Raw genomic sequence first — 15,820 nt, forward strand, 5'->3', positions numbered from 1 at the left:
GAGAATACACTTCATCAGTTGAATCAATAGCAGCTAAATTGGTGTGTGCCTTAACAGATGCTCGTAGCAGCTACACCTCTATCTTTTGAAGATCCCAGCTACTTTTGGCTGCAAGCGTGCCACGTGTATATAACATAATAGTTTTTGTAATACAGGAGTAAGGTCCTCGAGCACTAAGGGATCATGAGTAATAAAGTATCAGACACAATCTGCCTGGGTCTTCCATAGCAATATTTCTGAAGTGCACTGGGTTACAACCTTAGCCCTGTTTTATTCTGCTTTAGACACTGAATTGCTTACAGGTTGCTTCCCCTTATTTGTAGACTATGTAATGCTGTTGCTCATGGATCCCCTATACTCTTCTATGCAGTGGTGAGAGTCTGCCCCAGAGATGCTAATGCTGCTCAGTGTGCAGCCTGTTACATTTCTTGTGCCTCGCTGTGCTTTACACATGGATCTGCTGTGTTGCTCCAGCGATAGGAACAAAGTTTGAAATAAGGTACACAACTAAAGTCTCTGCAAAGTGAAAACTAGCCCGAAATTGTTCTGTAACGCCTAGACAAGCAGCTTTCCTTCACCAGTACTCCCAGCTTATTGACATGACTGACTCAAAATGACATGTCTTCAGTGCTTCGTCATATCAAAATATCAATTATTAGCCACCCTGTTGGCCAGATTCTTTATCACATGCAACCAAGGTGGCTAAGAGATACGAACAATCCAAAAGGAATATTTTAAATTATATTCCAATAGATAAGAACAATCAATTCATAATGCCGCCTACAGCAGATGATTGACTGTAGTAATCTGCTACATCGAAAGCCCATAACACAAAGGTCATCATGACCTGTCCTATGCCTAAGATTTTTAGAACTTCTTCATAATTCAACACTGACTTGTTTTTCGATGTATTTGGATTAGATCAAGTAACTTCTAATATTTCACAGTTTAGCAGCATCAGCTTAATACCTCCAGATAGAGAAGCTATGTGACGTACCAGGCAATATATCTAGGAGCAAATTGCAGCCATAGATTGTTACATGAACGGTCTGACATTCTAGAACAACTTCTCATAGATTGCGGTGAAGACCTTCCTTCACAAGAGCTGCGAGAAGTCCAATGTTTACTGCAGATCATTGTAGATTTTGCAACGCGCCACGCCGCAAAATATATTTTCAAAATAGTAAATGTATCCGTCAGGGTCAGTTACATGGCCCCCCAAACAGGTGATATCTGATTTGCAATGGTAATCACAACTGCTTCTTTTCAAGGTAAAGGGGCACATCGGGATCTCTACTGATTGGCAGAACGAAGACGCCATGGTACAGTAGGACACAAAGGCTCCTTCAATGCTGACCCAGGCATAATGGATCGTCTGTGAATGATGCTTCCTTTAAAGGGAACCTGATACCACCAGAAATGCTATTTATCTGCAGATACACCTTTAATTTGCAGATAAATAGTGTTAAAACCTTGTGCAGCCAGTTGACTTGAAGAATTGTTGCACGGAAAATTAAGTTTTAATCACGGTGTTATCACCATGCAACGACTCTCTCCGAGTCAAGCTACTTTCACACATTCGGTTTTCTCCGTCAGGCTGAATCCGGCGCTGTGACGGATCGCTGGATCCATTGAAAATAGTGAAAAACCTGATGGGACAGATCCGGTTTTATGCCGGATCCGACTAGCTGTTCTGGCCAATTGGATCAGATATGTTGAGAGAGAGAGAGACCAGAAAGACTAGAATGGAAAATTCAAAAAATTGGGCATGCTCGGTTTGAAAACCGGAATCCGTAGCCGGATTCCTGCATTTGACGGATCCGGCACCATAGGCTTCCATTACAGGAAAAGCCGGACGGCGCCAGATCAGGCGCTGTCCGTTTTTTTGCAGGACACAAAAAAAGTTCCACTGTCTGTTTTGTCCGGCCACCAAACTGTCAATGTTTGCCAGATCAAAAAATTCAAAAACGGACGAAACGTAAGGCCATCCGGCGCAATCTGGTGCTAATAAAAGTCTATGGGAAAAAAACCGATCCGGCAGCATCATTCGCTGGATCCGTTTTTTTCAAAATTTGCCGGATGGCGTCGGACGGCAAAAACCTGATGTGGGAAACCAGCCTCAGCGGGGAGGAGCAGGGCAGTGATTATGTAAAGAAAGAAAAATCCAGCTTCACGAAAATCCAAAAACTCTATTGGTGTGGATAGAAAACACTACAGTCTGAATTAAAATGCCATGGTAGTAGCTACAAAAACTAGTTTCAGGTCGTGTTTTTGGATTTTCGTGGAACTGGATTTTTCTTTCTTTGCAATCATTCACTTCAAAGGAACGGGAGCTTCCTTTGCTCCGGATCAGTGCACACAAGAGAGCTTGATTCTATCTTGCAGTGATTATATCACCACCACCATCACCAGTATACTGGGAGCGCAGAAGTAATCACACCCCAGCACTTTGAGTGACAGTTCGCTCTGCACACACTCTCTGCAGACAGGATGCTACTCAAGATGTCGGGATGTGATTACAGCCACGTTACCAGTATGCTTGTCCCAGGCTCGGACTGACCCACAGGAGAACAGGAGAATCCTCCGGTGGGCCGCTGTGCAGGAATGGGCCACCACTCACTTATATGAGCAGTACTTGGCACAATACACTTGATAGGCAGCATCTTATTAATTTAACAATCCAGTTTAACGCTATGACATTTTGTGAATGAGGATAAAGTCTTATTTGCAAGTAGCTAAAAAGTGGGGCCCTGTATTTGATGTTACAGGTGGGCCCTTGGCACCCCAGTCTGACACTGATGAGCCCCAAGATTCATTGCAATGACTGATTGAACCGTCATTTTCTCTGTGTAGCCGCATTTCAAGTCATCTGGCTTTTACCTGCTACTTACCCTATACTTCCAGGTAAATGGCGTTTCTGGTGATGTCAGGTTGCCTTTAATTTAATTAATTTAAGTTTAATTAACCCAGTGTCTAAATATACTGACCAAGACAAAATGGCTTCTTGTCACCCTTCTCTAGCACAAAGCACCTAGAACACATACCGACATGTGGATGTTCAGTACGTAGCCATACAACCAGTCTGGTAGGCTTTGCCCGATGTTCACAGTCTGAGGACTGCTGTATGAACTCTCTCTGCAGATAATGGGGATGTTTTGGGCCACCACAAAAAACCCAATGCCCTGTCTATAAAATAATAACCATAGTGCCGCCATAAAAAGGGGTACAAGAGAAGATGCTGAAGCTTTAAACTTGTCCACCAACAAATCTCAATATGTGTTTCCAGTTATCCAATTTCTTCGAAGACATTTACGATTCTCAGCTGAACTTCTATAAATCTTTAGGAAGTTTTATTGTACCCAATGCATGGGACGTGGAGACAGTCTATAAATCACGGCACTGAAGATCTAATGAGCAAAAGCTCAAAAACATGTGCAATGACATTCACACACCAAGTGGAAACAGTCGAGACAGTCAAACAGTAAAGCAATGTTGGAAAATTTTCTATAAAATATTAATAGAGTCATAAGATCCGAGCATGAAAAGGCGCCACTGTGAGCCAAGCCCTAACCTCAACCTTCTGTTAAGCATCTTTATTTATACACTGGCAAATTACTATTTCTTTATTTTAGTTCGTTATATCATTTTATTGATAAACTTTAGATTGATTATTGGATGGTTGATTGAAGGGGTTGTCTCATATATGCAATTCACTCACTTGTCCAGCTCATGCAAATATTGAAGGGAGGAGATGAAAATAGAATAAAAATCTTGTCCTTTATTAGTGCATCATAAAAACAAGCTGACGCGTTTCAGGCAGTACTGCCCTTAGTCATAGTCATGCTATGGAGATGTGTATACAATCTCCTCCGTTTACCTGCTGCTATTTCTAACATTTGTAATTTTTTGGTACAGACAGATAAAAGCCTTACAGATACTGTGCAGCAACATTTAGAAAATTGCTAATCTTTTCATTTAGGAAGCAACTGAACAATAAAAAAAATCCTGTATATAGACTTTAATACACTTTTAATTCCATTAACTCTTCTAAGCAGCTGATTCAGCTAATTCCCTAATGCTATTCACAGGGTGTCTCTCTTCTTGGACCTCAGTCCGCTTTAAGCACTTGTGACACCAAACAGTCTGGGTCACATATGCTCTCATTACACAGAACTGACTCTCCAGGAAACGAGAGAACAACTTAAAAATGAATTTTAAAGGTGTATGAAAAAAAATGTGAAAAATGTAAAAACAAACTTATTTTCTTTTTTTTTTATGCTTCCTCCTGATTTTACAAAAACAAAATAAAAAATAGTAGTATAAAAATTGCATAACTAAAAAGCCAACTAAATTATAAAAAAAAAAGGCGCAATCATGATTTAAATACCTGATTGAGGAAAAAAAAAACTGTTATAGCAATTAAACCCTCATGGACTGAAAAAGAAATGTATGCAAAAATATGGTGACAAGTGTATAATTCTCTGCAGTGTCAAATAGATATTACATGGTACCCATTGAAATCAATAATAATGCATTATTAGTAATGACCTGTCACTTCCATAAATATGTATTTTTTTTCTACCTTGCGTAAATCCCACTGAATCCTAGCATTATTTTTTGTTTTAGCAAACCTCTGGTCTTGAGATATGGCCCTTTTTCCCTGTATAGCCAAATGGGTGTGATCCTTAAGAAGACGCCCACTTGGCTAAAACAGCACGAGAGTTACATGCAGGGAAGAGAGGGCCCTATCTCTGGAACTGAAAGGTGCTGGAACACAAGAAAAACAATGCCGGATTCAGAAGAAGAGCAGCATTTACTTTTTAAAAATATATATTTATGACAAGTAACAGGTTTTCTTTATGGGGACTTATACTTCAAGTTTTATACTACAACTTTGCAAATTTCCTCTTTGAAGAGGAAGAAGACTTGAGCTACTATGTCACCTACTGGATGCAGCAATCCTAAAAGTCAATATCGACCCTTTAATGAGCCTTATCATAGCCAAACAGGATACTCTTTTTGCAGACACATGTTTCGGGGTGTTACCCCTCCTAAGCGCAAAGCAAGAGATTTGATTTGGCTGTATGACGGACCTCTGTTGTTTAAGGAGCAACATCAAGAGGCAATTAGCATATTTAAATTCCAAGATGAGCATTGCATGGCCTCTAAGTCTCCTTACACTGGCATGTCTCTCTCTACAAGGAGAGACGTTAGCACTAATGCCCGATACTCATTATCTATACAAACTCAGACATGCACTAGATAATATCTCAAACCACAAGGTAGCAGAGTATATTTTTAGGAGATTGAAAAAGGGATAAAAATGGTTTGTACTTAAACTTGCAAACTGAATAATTACAGACAAATAATAATTAGCACTGTCTCTATGGAAACTGGTATGGGATGTAGGAGGATTTGATGGGCGGTGGATCTATCCGCAGCACAAGAGGTTGTCATCTAAAAGTGATCTTATACTTACAGCCAGAGGGAGTTTCTGCCTTGTGTGATGACCCCCGTGAACTTAGTGAGTCTTCGAGCGTCTACTTCCAGCCACTGGTGCAGGTCACTCCTTCCTGCGCACCAAGCCCCATCAAACAGGTCGTTTTCGTTGACCCCTGCCTGTCATATAACAAGCACAGATCAAGGTACAGTCTAAAACTTGTTCAAAGAATATAACTGTTCATATAAAGGAAAAATATAAGCTTAGACCATATGGGAAAACTAGGCCTAAATCATCTCCTTCAGTGATAAAATGCAACAATTTGCCCTGGTCTGTTATAATGTCTTATGGAAACTTCGACGAAAAACCTAAACTGGGAATAAACAATAAACTAAGATATTGCAAGAGTCAGCCTATGTTGTAAAAAATACAGCATCCCATAACAAGGCTGAAATTAGACCCCATTATGGAGCTAAGTTTAACCACCCAGAAAGAAGAGCCGGGTGTGTATTTCCACTTTTATATTCTTGCCCCCCAATATCAAATCCAATGGCTGCAATTCCTCATCCGATAATTGCGGGGTTTCCCTGTGGTGCCTCTTAATTCTGCATCAGATGTTCTACTGTTAATGGGATCAACTGGCTTTCTGCCATCCCGTGAGCACCGCCGGCAGGTATGTGCCCCTGTGTGATCAGGAAGCATATACTGTATACCTGCCATATCTGATAATACATGGCAAACAGCCAAGTGCCTCTCACCTCCTGACATCGATGTCACAGACAATGAATAACATCTTTAACAACAATGCAGCTTGTCTCGAGACAAATAAATCCTGGTTATCAGGAAAGACCATTAGAATAGCGAATGGTAAATAAGACAAATCAGTCACCAGATTTCACAATACAAACTACACGTAATGATATAATTCATATTACACCTGATGAGGCTGGTGTACTTACTTTGATAATCTAACTTGAAAGTTTATTCTAAACCGCTTAATGTGATTGACCGGTCCTCAGTGTCTCTCCTCACTTCTGCTGCTGCTGCTGCTGAATCTCAACCCAACTAGCCTGACAGATCCTCAAGGTCCCTCTTCCCTGCTGATGATGCTGAAAAGTTTCCCTAAGACTCCTTTTCCCTAGGTATTCCCTCTAAACTGCACATATTCCAAACTTAACTCCCACTCCCCGCACTGGTTATATCATGCACCAAGGTTCAGTTCTTGGGCCCCTGCTCTTCTCCATTTACACCTTTGGCCTGGGACAGCTCATAGAATCTCATGGCTTTCAGTATCACCTCTATGCTGATGACACAGATCTACATCTCTGGACCAGATATCACCTCCCTACTAACCAGAATCCCTCAATGTCTGTCCACTATTTCATCCTTCTTCTCCGCTATATTTCTCAAACTTAACATGGACAAAACAGAATTCATCATCTTTCCCCCATCTCACGCGACCCCCCCAACGAACCTATCCATCATCTCTCGCCTTGACTACTGCAACCTCCTGCTCTGTGGCCTCCCCTCTAACACTGTCAAACCCCTCCAATCTATTCTAAACTCTGCTGCCCGACTAATCCACCTGTCACCCCACTATTCCCCGGCCTCTCCCTTTTGTCAATCCCTTCACTGGCTCCCCATTACCCAGAGACTCCAGTACAAAAGCCATCCATAACCTGTCTCCTCCATACATCTGTGACCTCGTCTCCTGGTACTCTCCTGCACGCAACCTCCGATCCTCACAAGATCTCCTTCTCTATTCCCCTCTTATCTCCTCTTCCCACAATCGCATACAAGATTTCTCTCGCGTATCACCCCTACTCTGGAACCCTCTACCACAACACATCAGACTCTCGCCTACCATCGAAACCTTCAAAAAGAACCTGAAGACCCACCTCTTCCGACAAGCCTACAACCTGCAGTAACCACCGATCGACCAAACCGCTGCATGACCAGCTCTACCCTCACCTACTGTATCCTCACCCATCCCTTGTAGACTGTGAGCCCTCGCGGGCAGGGTCCTCTCTCCTCCTGTACCAGTCGTGACTGTATTGTGTAAGATTACTGTACCTGTTTTTATTATGTATACCCCTCCTCACATGTAAACGCCATGGAATAAATGGCGCTATAATAATAATAAATAATAATAATAATAATTATGTCTATGTAGCACGGTACACCGCTTTAGCGTATTAATCAGGACAAAGTACGCAAATTGGAAGGACAGCACACTTTGTTTCCTCCTGTAGTCGGGCAGGACCTTATTTGTAATACAGACCCTCTAGCTTTGGAAGCGGGTGAGTTCATACCCAGTCCAGCCCTAGGTGACAGATACGCTTTAACTACTGAAAAGTTTAGAAAGATGCACTTTGTCCATGCTCTCCTAAATCACAGAGACCGCACTGCAGTGGATATCTGTCAATGTACCAGTAGGTAAAAAAAAAAAAAAAAATTATAATTATATATATATATATATATATATATATATATATCATAGCTACAACGAATGCACTTTATGCACATATATAAAAGATAAGAGCAAAATTTGCAAATCACCTGGATATTGAGGCGGCCCCTGTGGGCTCCCAGCCCGTAACGTTTCACTGTTGAAGCATGAAGCTGGAAGTCTGTTACTTTCAGTGTCTCCAGGCCCAGTGGGGGGCAACCTACAGGATAAACCAGAAACAAGTGACAAGCAATCATGGACATGTACAACGAGTGGATAACCAGAGCTCTTAGCAGGCACTCAGACTGCACCTGAGTATCTAATGAAATATGGCAAAATTCATTACTGTAGAGAGGAAAATTACTATTCGTCACGTGGCTATGTGACCCCTAGAAACCAAGACAATTCTGAAAACTTGTGCTTTAGTAGTAATTAGTAAAACTATCTGTGATTAGAAGAAATGAAAACAGTTTACTACAGGAAAATAAATACTTTTAGATGTGTTCCAAACAGGATTCCCAAGGTATCCCGGGCTTCACTTCCTTCCCCTGGGTCTGCTGCCCTCTGTTGCACTCCACGCCAGATGTTACAGAATACCTGGCATGGATAAGTGACATCTCAAACAAATAAGATTATTAATATTATTATCATCATCTCCCCAGACCTACTTAAGGTCCATTAACATTCACCCCTGAGTCTTGGGATTGAGTTTTTAGACAGCTGTGTTTGGGGTCCTCCACCTTCTGTGTGAACTGTGTTTACTTGCTTCCATCCCTGCTGGGTTATACTTCATCCACCCTGTGTCTCCAGAGACTCCAGTGTGTTCCAAGTCCGCTCTGCCCATGTGCCTTACAGCTTGCTGCATCAAGGCCCGGGGTCTATGTGCCCACCCGGACCTGGTGCTAAGAGGGTCCACCTCATCTGAGAGATTTGACAAATACTTTTGAACTTTTAAAACTTCAGCTCTCAGCCTTGGTCCCATCTTTACTTCTGGTCAACAAATAAAAGCATATCCTGTGTTGGCATGTCATCAAGGCTTATGTGTAGGGTGCTCGCTTACTTTTCATTTTAATATCCAAGCCAGCCCCATTTTCTTCATTATTGAAATGAGCAGTCAGTCAGCCCCTTAAAGGGAAACTGTTAACAGGTTTTTGCTGTGTAATCTGAGGACAGCATGATATGTGTCACTTATAAGGCTGTTGTGTGCTGTTGTTTCCATACAATCAAGGTTTTATCAGCAGGACATTATCACTGCCTGCACTGCTGCTTACATAACTGCTAGTCTGGGCACGCCCATCCTCTGATAAGCAGCTTCATTTCAATAGACAATGTGCATGGAAAGCAGTGACTCAATAGTGTGGGCGGGGAGCAGCTTTCTGAGCCCTGCTTCATCCTACATCTAAGAACTTTGATTGTGTCACAACTGCTGAAGCCTTTAAACTTATATATCATTGGAATTAGGGTCTTTATTTCCTACACTATGCTGCTCTCAGATGAGGTAGCATAAACCTGCTGACAGATTGCCTTTAGCGTGCCAACACAGGAAACTCTAGTTAGAAGTGTAGCTGCCCAACCCAGGACCAAAGCTGAAAGCTGAAGATCAGGGTGTATATTATGGGTGTCACACAGTCATGGCTGAAAGTGTTGGCACCCTTGAAATTGTTTCAGAAAATGAAGTATTTCTACCAGAAAATTATTGCAATTACACACAAAGCCCCGAAGATGAGCCGGACAAAATTATTGGCACCCTCAGCTTAATATTTGGTTGCACACCCTTTGGAATACATAACTGCAATCAATTGCTTCCTATAACCATCAATAAGCTCCTTACACCAACTAACTGGAATTTTGGACTATTCATCCTTTGAAAACTGCTCCAGGTCTCTCATATGTGAAGGCGCCTTCTCCCAACAGCAATTTTAAGATCTCTCCACAGGTGTTCATTGGGATTGAGAGCCGAACTCATTTCTGGACACTTCAGAACTCTCCAGCACTTCGTTTCCATCCATTTCTGGGTGCTTCTTGAAGTATGTTTGGTAGTTGTCACATAGAAAGACCCATGACCTAGGACGCAAACCCACCTTTCTTATACTAGGCACTACATTGCAACCCAAAATCTATTGGTAACCTTTAGATTTCATGATGCCTTGGACAGAGTCATGGCACCAAATAGCAGAGGCAGTGTGGCACCCCAGGTCCTGGTCCTCACAGTAGCATTGCTTTCCTCACGGGGAGAGTGATGTTACACTTGAAGGCAAGAAGGGATAACTGTAACCAGGTACCACAAGCATGCAACACATTCACTCTCCAGGCCACCAGGGGGAGCTTTTGATCCTATTTACTAGGTGACTCCCCATATATATGGTAGTCTGTAGGGAAAGTCAGTCAGTTCCTGTCAGAGACACAGAGGGGAAGGAAGCAGAAAGATGTGCTAGAGAGAGATTGCCAGAAGGGAGCTTGTCGAGGAACATCAGCTAGGCGAAGCTGGTACGATAGGAGAATAGATGAGCAGACATGGGGGTCTGCAGCTCCTGGCAGAAAGAGGAAATTGAGAAGGAAGAACATCGTTCAGAACAGTTCTTGCCAGGAAACAGACTGGATCAGTCTGAGGCAGAAGAGGGTTTACGGAGCTGTGTAGCCGCAGTGCAGCAGTTCCTGGAAAGAGACATTCAGAAAGCCGAATACTTTGCAGTGAACATGCAAGATAGCAAAGCACAGGAGAGGATACCAGTGGGAGACCAGCCATAAGCAGGCTGCCTCCTTCTGAGTCGCAGAAACCGGTAGCCGGAACTCCGAGGATCGTAAGGCCCTCCACGACTTACATCAGAGACCGGCAGGACAGCTGAACTCCACGTTACCTGTCCGCCTTAGTACCAAGGAGGCACAGTGACACCCTTAAAGGCTGGGGCGTGCTAGAGTCCCTATAAACCGCCTCAAGTGACCAGTCATACGGGTCATGTATTATCCTATATGGGGGACAGAGAGAGCAAAAGAACACCTGTGAGGACCTTATTTGAAGCCATAGGCAGTAAGGGACTACAACACCACGGCACTAGAGGAAGGCTTTGATTTACACCTGGAAAAGGGGACTCCTAACTTGCCTCCAAGCCGGCCGGACCCTGCCTGCCCTGTGATCTGGTGCTCTGGACTGTGGCTGCTGAAGTCTTCAGTAAATAAGGTAAAGAGACTGCAAACCTGTGTCCTCGTTCTTCACTGCACCTCTCACCATCTTCCATCTACACACCGGGAGCCCTGGGGAGTTATACCATAAAGCTGCCATAACATCACCCCAGAGGACCCCTTAAAGCAGCGTCGGTCCCCACTGACCGAATACCACAGGTGGCATCACGAACATAAACTTTATGCCCTTTAAACACGTTTCCCCTATTACATGGGCGCCCAGGGCCACGGACCGGGTCGCCACCATGACATCCCCCTGTGAACTCAGGACCCGGTACTGAGTACCCCACGGCCCTGGCGGGGCGACTCAGCAGCAATACAACCCCAAAACACATTTGAAACTCCACCATATTTGACTGTAGGTACTGTCTTCTATTCTTTGTAGGCCTCATTCCATTTTTGGTAAATAGAAGAATGATGTGCTTTACCAAAAAGCTTTCTCCTGGTCTCATCTGTCCACCAGACGTTTTTCCAGAAGGCTTTTGGCTTACTCACGTACATTTTGGCAAACCGCAGTCTAGCTTTTTAATGTCTTTGTGTCAGCAGTGAGGTCCTCCCGGGTCTCCTGCCATAGTGTTTAATTTCATCCAAATGTCAACGGATAGTTTACGTTGACACTGATGCACCCTGAGCCTGAAGGACAGCTTAAATTTCTTTGGAACTTGTTTGGGGCTGCTTATTCATCATCCAGATTGTCCTGCAACCTTTTATCAATGTTTCTCTGCTGTCCACGTCCAGGGAGATTAGCTACAGTGCCATGTGTTGTAAACTTCTTGTAAATTTCGGACAAAGGAGCATCAAGATCTTTGAAAATGGACTTGTAGCTTTGGGATTGTTAATATTTTTCAACAATTTTGGTTCTCAAGTCGTCAGACACTTCTCATCTCCTCTTTCTGTTCTTCATGCTTAGTGTGGCACACACAGACACACAATGCAAAGATTGAGTCAACTTCTCCCCTTTTTATCTGGTTTCTGGTGTGATTTTCATATTGCCCACACCTGTTACTTGCCATAAGTGAGTTTGAACGACAATCACGTGCTTGAAACAAAGTTTTGGAAACACAATTTTACAAAGGTGCCAACAATTTTGTCCTGCCCATTGTTGGGGTTTTGTGTGAAATTATATCCACCTTGCCTTTTTTCTCTCTGTTACTTTTGTGTTGTCTCAAAACACACAAACGAAATAAACCTGTGCATAGCAAAACATGTGTAATTGGAATAATTTTCTTGGAGAAATACTTCATTTTCTGGAACAATTTAAAGGGGGCCAGCACTTTCGGCTATGACTGTATCTTTCATGACTGTAATATTCACCTCTGATCTCTAATACAGTTCCCTAATGAGGAATTCTGTGCTTGTTATGTAAGAGCTATGATTGAATCTTCCTATCTTAATAGTCAGGGTGACCAGACGTGCACTTTATGTTAGATCAGCTGTTCAGTGAGCTGAGACTGGTATAAAAAATCTAAAATAATTGATACTCACCCTCATTGATCTCATTCCCATTACTATGTTTGCCCTGGCCTTACTGGTCTCTACTACCTGGTCATGTCTTGACACATTGAAAATAACGGTAAATACATTTATTTACACTATAAATGCGCATCGTGTATGGGAAAATGAATGCTGTGTAAAGTTTTCAGCTATCACAAGGAGAGTTCTGTATGACATCTGTCGCTCACTCTGGTGCATCCCTGCTATTCTCAGTGGTGTGAAAGCTGACACATATGTCTAAGGTAGACTAGTCCTGGAGGCAGATATTTCATCTTGCCTCAAATCAGTACATCTTGAACGATTAGTCTTTTCCATCAAGTGAAATAATGAACATGTAAGCACCTGTTGCTGCAGGCTTCAGTGTTATGAATTCTAGTATCATTTTCTTCCCTTGTTTTTATTCAATGATCCCTGTGATTTTTGACAAATTGATCTAATTTCATAGATAATGCAATAAAGAGACAATCTGCAAATCACTTTATTTTGTCTGCAGCTCCCTTCTCCCTTCTGTTTAACTTTCTGTTCACTTTCTGCCATCAGCAGTGATATAGAGATGGATTACAGGAAGTCTGGGTGCGGCTTTATCATTCTACAGGAAGTCTGGGTGGGGCTTTATCATTCTACAGGAAGTCTGGGTGGGGTTTTATCATTCTACAGGAAGTCTGGGTGGGGCTGTATCATTCTACAGGAAGTCTGGGTGGGGCTTTATCATTCTACAGGAAGTCTGGGTGGGGCTGTATCATTCTACAGGAAGTCTGGGTGGGGCTTTATCAATCTACAGGAAGTCTGGGTGGGGCTTTATCATTCTACAGGAAGTCTGGGTGGGGCTGTATCATTCTACAGGAAGTCTGGGTGGGGCTTTATATCATTCTACAGGAAGTCTGGGTGGGGCTTTATCATTCTACAGGAAGTCTGGGTGGGGCTTTATATCATTCTACAGGAAGTCTGGGTGGGGCTTTATCAATCTACAGGAAGTCTGGGTGGGGCTTTATCATTCTACAGGAAGTCTGGGTGGGGCTGTATCATTCTACAGGAAGTCTGGGTGGGGCTTTATCATTCTACAGGAAGTCTGGGTGGGGCTTTATCATTCTACAGGAAGTCTGGGTGGGGCTGTATCATTCTACAGGAAGTCTGGGTGGGGCTTTATATCATTCTACAGGAAGTCTGGGTGGGGCTGTATCATTCTACAGGAAGTCTGGGTGGGGCTTTATATCATTCTACAGGAAGTCTGGGTGGGGCTTTATATCATTCTACAGGAAGTCTGGGTGGGGCTTTATCATTCTACAGGAAGTCTGGGTGGGGCTTTATCATTCTACATGAAGTCTGGGTGGGGCTTTATCATTCTACAGGAAGTCTGGGTGGGGCTGTATCATTCTACAGGAAGTCTGGGTGGGGCTTTATCATTCTACAGGAAGTCTGGGTGGGGCTTTATCAATCTACAGGAAGTCTGGGTGGGGCTTTATCATTCTACAGGAAGTCTAGGTGGGGCTTTATCAATCTACAGGAAGTCTGGGTGGGGCTTTATCATTCTACAGGAAGTCTGGGTGGGGCTTTATCATTCTACGGGAAGTCTGGGTGGGGCTGTATCATTCTACAGGAAGTCTGGGTGGGGCTTTATATCATTCTACAGGAAGTCTGGGTGGGGCTTTATATCATTCTACAGGAAGTCTGGGTGGGGATTTATATCATTCTACAGGAAGCCTGGGTGGGGCTTTATCATTCTACAGGAAGTCTGGGTGGGGCTTTATCATTCTACAGGAAGTCTGGGTGGGGTTTTATCAATCTACATGAAGTCTGGGTGAGGCTTTATCATTCTACAGGAAGTCTGGGTGGGGCTTTATTATTCTACAGGAAGTCTGGGTGGGGTTTTATCAATCTACAGGAAGTCTGGGTGGGGTTTTATCAATCTACAGGAAGTCTGGGCGGGGGTTTATCATTCTACAGGAAGTCTGGGCAGGGCTTTATCAATCTACAGGAAGTCTGGGCAGGGCTTTATCAATCTACAGGAAGTCTGGGCGGGGCTTTATCAATCTACAGGAAGTCTGGGTGGGGCTTTATCATTCTACAGGAAGTCTGGGTGGAGCTTTATCATTCTACAGGAAGTCTGGGTGGAGCTTTATCATTCTACAGGAAGTCTAGGCAGGGCTTTATCAATCTACAGGAAGTCTGGTTGGACACACTTCTTGTATATACATATATACAAGAAGTGTGGGTGGGGCTCTATCAACCTAGAGTAAGTCTTTGCAGGGCTTTAAATAAATATATATCCATATATACATATATATATTTACAGTACAAACCAAAAGTTTGGACACACCTTCTCATTTAAAGATTTTTCTGTATTTTCATGACTATGAAAATTGTACATTCTCACTGAAGGCATCACAACTATAAATTAGCACATGTGGAATTATATACTTAACAAAAAAGTGTGAAACAACAGAAATTATGTCTTATATTCTAGGTTCTTCAAAGTAGCCACCTTTTGCTTTGATGACTGCTTTGCACACTCTTGGCATTTTCTTGATGAGCTTCAAAAGGTAGTCACCGGGAATGGTCTTCCAACAATCTTGAAGGAGTTCCCAGAGATGCTTAGCACTTGTTGGCCCTTTTGCCTTCACTCTGCGGTCCAGCTCACCCCAAGCCATCTCATCTGGCGTAGCACAGAGCACCAGTGGTGAATTTGCCAATGCTGGTGTTCTGTGGCAAATGCCAAGCATCCTGCACAGTGTTGGACTGTGAGCACAACCCCCATCTGTGAACATTGAGCCATCAGACCATCCTCATGGAGTCGATTTCTAACAGTTTGTGCAGACACAAGACACATGCACATTTTTGGCTGCTGGAGGTCATTTTGCAGGGCTCCTCCTGTTGCTCCTTGCACAAAGGTGGAGGTAGTGGTCCTGCTGCTGGGTTGTTACCCTCCTACGGCCCCCTCCACATCTCCTGGTGTACTGGCCTGTCTCCTGGTAGGGCCTCCAGCCTCTGGACACTACGCTGACAGACACAGCAAACCTTCTTGCCACAGCTCTCATTGATGTGCCATCTTGGATGAGCTGCTCTACCTGAGCCACTTGTGTAGGCTGTAGAGTCCTTGTCATGCTACCACGAGTGTGAAAGCACAACCAACATTCAAAAGTGACCAAAACATCAGCCAGAATTCATTGGTACTGAGATGTGGTCTGTGGTCCCCACCTGCAGAACCACTCCTTTATTGAGGGTGTCTTGATAATTGCCAATAATTTCCATCTGTTGTC

General features: G+C 43.3%; 1 protein-coding gene across 1 annotated transcript in view; it reads right to left on the bottom strand.

Annotated features, from left to right (window-relative positions):
- Window positions 1-15,820, bottom strand: part of CPXM2 (carboxypeptidase X, M14 family member 2) — a 110,411-nt gene that overhangs the window by 62,662 nt on the left and 31,929 nt on the right. Inside the window, exons 4-5 of the mRNA XM_069753873.1 lie at window positions 8,000-8,109; window positions 5,480-5,619 (exon numbers count right to left, since the gene is read on the bottom strand). Coding sequence (XP_069609974.1) covers window positions 5,480-5,619; window positions 8,000-8,109 — 250 coding nt within the window. The remainder of the gene's footprint in view (window positions 1-5,479; window positions 5,620-7,999; window positions 8,110-15,820) is intronic.

The sequence above is a fragment of the Ranitomeya imitator genome, chromosome 2 (genome assembly GCF_032444005.1).
Source record: "Ranitomeya imitator isolate aRanImi1 chromosome 2, aRanImi1.pri, whole genome shotgun sequence".
In the NCBI taxonomy this organism is placed as follows: domain Eukaryota; kingdom Metazoa; phylum Chordata; class Amphibia; order Anura; family Dendrobatidae; genus Ranitomeya; species Ranitomeya imitator.